General features: G+C 47.5%; 1 protein-coding gene across 1 annotated transcript; it reads right to left on the bottom strand.

Moving 5' to 3' along the window:
• Nucleotides 1-4,134: 4,134 nt before the first annotated feature.
• LOC122665424 lies at nt 4,135-4,827 on the bottom strand. Its single transcript, XM_043861573.1, has one exon. It carries the CDS (start codon nt 4,825-4,827, stop codon nt 4,135-4,137), a length of 693 nt encoding a protein of 230 aa, XP_043717508.1.
• Nucleotides 4,828-5,151: the final 324 nt, after the last annotated feature.

The following is a 5,151-nucleotide window of genomic DNA, read 5'->3' as shown; positions in this document are numbered from 1 at the left end:
ACGAATTGAAGAAGGAGGTATTGAGCGAGGCCCACCTCTCACCGTAAACAGTACATCCTGGTAGCACCAAAATGTACAAGGATTTGAAATAGAGATATTGGTGGTACGGTATGAAGATTGACGTAGCAGTCTGCGTCTCTTAGTGCCTAACTTGCCAGCAGGTAAAGGCGGAACGGAAGCGACCCCATAGGCTACTACAGTCGATGCCTATCTAGGATTGGAAATGGGATAACATCACTATGGATTTTGTCATTGGGTTGCCCCATACTCCTAGAGGGGTAGATTCTATTTGGGTCATTGTGGATAGATTGACCAAGGCTGCATGCTTCATCCCCATAAAGTTGACTTATAGCATGGACTGGCTGGCCAAGCTTTACATTAACAATGTAGTTCATTTACATGGCGTGCCGGTTAGCATCGTTTCAGATTGGGACCCAAGGTTCACTTTGAAGTTTTGGAGTGGGTTTCAAAAAGCTATGGGCTCCTTATTGTACTTTAGCACTGCTTTTCATCCTCAAACCGACGGGCAGTCGAAGCGTACCATCCAGACATTGGAAGACATGCTTAGGGCATGTGCTATCGATATGAAGGGGAGTTGGGATGAGAACATTTCTCTGGTCGAATTTGCATACAACAATAGCCATCAGACATCCTTTGGCATGGCACATTTCGAGGCCCAGTATGGGAGGAAGTGTAGGACACCATTATATTGGGGTGAAGTGGGTGAGCGATGCATGTTAGGGCCGGATCTGATTCAGGAGAAAATCAAGGTGGTAGACCAGATTCGGGAGCGGTTGAGGGCCACTTAGGCAAGGCAAAAGAGTTATGCTGATGTTAGGCAGAAGGACCTCGAGTTTGAGGAAGGGGAGAAAGTGTTCCTCTAAGTTTCACCTAAAGGGGTGATGAGGTTTGGGAAGAAAGGGAAGCTATGCCCACGATACATTGGGCCATTTGAGATCTTGGCTCATGTTGGACAGGTGGCATATAGGCTGGCCCTACCTCCTACATTGGTTGGGGTACATGATGTATTCCACGTGTCCATGCTGAAGAAATATATTCCAGACCTATCTCATGTACGCTCCCAGGAGCTACCGAAGGTAAACGATGACTTGACGTACGACGACCGAGCTGTGGCAATATTGGACCGAAAAGAGTATAACCTTCGGAATCGCTCAATCCTGTATGTTCGGGTGCGCTGGAGTAATCATGATGATCAGGAGGCATCCTGGGAGCTTGAGAGTGAGCTGAGGGCGAAACATTCGGAACTATTTGGACTATCAGGTACGTCAAATTTCGAGGGCAAAATTTTTGATAATGAGGGGAGATTGTTACGCCCGTAACCAAGTCATAACTAACTTAAACCTTTGTGTAGGGGTGGAACTCTATTATGTTGGTGGCCTCTGGAACATTATAATGAAGCCGACCTTTAAGATCTTTGACATGTCGAGTGGCGAGCCAGTCGATGAGTGGTTTCTCGATAGGGATCTAGGAAGGTTCGTTGATGACTCCGCGTACATCAACCTTCCCCTGGGACCACCCTTCCCAAATGAGGGATGAAGGTACGTACCGTTCTCCTTGTCAAGTCCCAATTATACCCCTTGGGTAAATGGTGTGCCGACCCATAGGTGTGACCCTTAATATCCCCTCAGTGATCGGGACCCACCTTAGAAGCCTAGGCATATTGGGGGCCTGAACTGCCAAGTCTGGGACTGGCGGATCATGCAGCAAGGAAATGGCGGATCATGCATGAGCCGCCAGGTTGCGAGATTATCTTTGTGAGGTTGTTGTTTGCTTGGTTCACCATTGCCTTAACCCAAGGCTTAGCCAAGGGCTGAGCCTAGGTATTTGGGACCCCAAGGTTCACCATGGGCTACTAATCATGAACCTTTGGACCACTTGGGCTACACCTTAAAGGCAAACCCATTTTTGAGTCTCAAACTCAACCCCAAGCCAAACAAGAGTTAGACCACTTATATAAACCAAGCAAACCCTATTCTCCTTCATTTCCACTCATCTTCAGCCCTTGAGAGAGAGCCAAAAACGTGGAGGGCAAGCTTTTGTGAGAGAAGGAGGAAGAAAAGAGGAGAAAGAGATAGACAGGGAGGCCTCCATCCCCATTGGAGTCATTCTTGAGCTCACCTCCTTCCCCAACCAGCCCATCACTCACCAATGGAGTAGGAGTCCGTAGATAGGCTATTTTGGAGCTCAAGCTTAGCTTAGGGACTTCTCTCCTTGCTGCTCTTACCTAGAACTCATTGTATGCCATCTCTTCGACCTTGTTTCTATGAAAATCTATGGGGAATCCTTGTAGGAGTGCCCAATCCATGCTCCTATCAAGGGGGTTTTCATTTCTAAAGACCTAGCCCACTAATTACTACATGTTTGAGCCAATTAATGCTCAAGGAGGGGCCAATCCCTTAGCTATTAGCTTAGATAGCTTGGAAACCTCCAATGGATACCACTTCCATGGATGTTGGGAGCTTGAATAAAGCTCCAACCTATTGAGCACAAACCGGAGTCGTAACTACTGATCTAATGGCTTCATTTGGATCCCTCAGTACCCCCCTTACTATCCCTAATGAGCCCCTAAACTCTGGCCCCAATTTGGGAGCCATTGGCACTAAAGAAAACTCTCTTGGACTCTGGCGGATGATGCAGTGGCGGATGATGCATGATCCGCCAGACATCACAGTGCATCATTCGGCAAGGCCAGAATGCTCTGTTTTGGTTTGTTCCAGCCTCGGGACCTTGTTGGGGCCACCTCTCACACTTTACACCTTGTTATTATGGTATGATAGGCTAATGTACGCGTGAGGGTGGGACGTACATTGCACGGAGGTCCTCATTTCCCCTACGCATGGTACTCGATGAGTGGATTGAACACTTGAACTATTTTATGGAGTGTTTCTCATTAGGCATCCATTTAGTTATGCATGTTGAATTAATTAGGCATCATGAGCATAACTATCTCTCCTGTGTTATGTGTAATGAATGGGGGCAGGATTATTCATGTATGAATAGTGATGGACTTTACAAATTGATCACGCTATTATGGGGGGGGGTATAGAATATAAGATGCTTAGTTATAATTCTTTATTTTGCTAGATTGTGGAATTGATTCAGGTGTGAACGGACGACCGTTATCTCTATAACACACCCGTCGTATTGTTACTTTGGTATGGGTGTAAGCCAGAAAATGAGAAGGTAGTGACCACCGAATTAGGCACTACGAACTCAATTTCTGGATTACACTTGCAATGTGTAGAATTGTAATCATTATCATTGCATTCTATAGTGGTCAGTTGGCTAGGAGGGGATGAACCCAATACTATGACCCTTTCGATAGGGGTGTAGGTGTCGGGCAAACCCATGGGTCCCGACCGTATTTTGGGGTAGCCCACCGTGAAGTCATCGCCATACTTTGGTGACGCTAGGACAGGGTTTGTATTGGGGGCTCGCAGACAATCTCGCTGAGCGAGTCTAATCTCGCTGAGCGAGTCTGGTCTCGCGGGTTTCCTAGGTAACATGGGGTTGACATGGTCGGAATACCATCCGTTATGACACCGTTATTTGTCATCCATTTATGGCACCATTATTTGCCATCCATTTATGGTACCATTGGCCGATGATGCTCCCTATGTTACTGTAGTACTTGACCTGACTTAGAGTCTCGTTATTAAGGGGGAACGGTATTGATTAAGGACATTCATGCATCAAGTCTGGTGAGTATATTTTAGCATGCATTAATGATGTATCTATTTTATGTACTATGATTGGTTTGATCGCTTGCTGGGCTTCTGGCTGATTACCAACTTCTTGGCGAAGGAAGAGGACACGAAAGAGTGTGATGCCCCCGAGTCAAAGAGTACGTACGCGGGGGTGGAAGCAATAGAGATGGTACCTGTTATATTGTTACCAGACAACCATGCATGTATGAAATGATATGATGCAATGCGACAGTCTCACACAAGTCAAGAGTAGGGTAATACCAGTCAACACCATGGGTGTTGCCTCTACCTCCGCATCGGTCAGAACATAGGCTTGGGCTGGAACCCTAGTCCCCATATTTGGCACGGGAGCTTTGTTGGCTGCCTGGGAAAGAGACACCTGTGAAGTAGCTGGCTGCGCTCTAGGTCATGGTGCCCCAGGCCTGGGTTGAGGGCAAACCCTAGAGATGTGTCCATGCCTGTTACAGTTGTAGCACCACACCGGACCACTAGTAGGTAAGGATGAAGCTGCCGACTGAGCAGGTTGTGCGGGTTGTGTTGCTTCCGTACGCCTGAAGGGGGTGGGGTTATAACCCGCATACTGTGACCGTGGAAACTTGCTTGGTTCGTGGCTAAATGATGTTGTAGCCACTCTCTTAGTCTGTCCAGACTGAGCATAGTATAAACCCCTTTGCCTGTCTTCAATAGTCTTGGCTATTTGACCCATCTTGGCATAGTTCTGGGGCCCATGGGATGACAGAATCGAGCTAATACCCAGCCTTAGGGCCTTCTCGAACCTCTTTCCCTTCTCAATATCTGTCTTCAGGTGAGGGGGTGCAAAGTGAAACAACTCCTTGAAGTTTTGTTGGTATTCGAGAACTGACTTGGCCCCTTGTGAAACTTTGGTGAACTCTGTTGCCTTTCTCTCTCGAAAGCTCTCCGAAAAGTAATTCTCAAAAAATGCATCCTTGAACTGTTCCCACGTGAGATTAGGGTGAGCCACTAGCAAGTTAGGCTTCGTAGACCTCCACCAGTCGTCCACCTCACCTTTCAACATATAGGCAGCACACCGGATCTTACACTCCTCCTTGCATCCAACCATGGTGAAGGTCTTCTCCATTTCCCGAATCCACACGGCCGGGTGAAGTGGTTCTTTGTTAAGGCCATTAAACTCCATAGGCCTCATCTTTTGGAATCTCTCAGTGACCTTGATGAAGTCAGCTTACACTAGAGCCAGTTGAGCCGCCACCTCCGGTGTAGGAGGTGGAGAGGGTGGAACATAGGCGGCTGCCTGAGCCCTCTCGTTGGCCTCATACCGGCCCGTCAAGTAGTCCGCAAACTCCCTTTGTTACTGTTGGAAGGTGTGGTTCATTTCTTCTAAGTGGTCCACTTGTTGGTCCTAGAACTCCCTCATCATATCCCCAACCATTTGGCTCACGTCATG

Source organism: Telopea speciosissima, chromosome 6 (genome assembly GCF_018873765.1).
Source record: "Telopea speciosissima isolate NSW1024214 ecotype Mountain lineage chromosome 6, Tspe_v1, whole genome shotgun sequence".
NCBI classification, from domain to species: Eukaryota; Viridiplantae; Streptophyta; class Magnoliopsida; order Proteales; family Proteaceae; genus Telopea; species Telopea speciosissima.
Note: the sequence above shows the minus strand (reverse complement) of the source record. Positions and strands in the feature narration are given on the sequence as shown.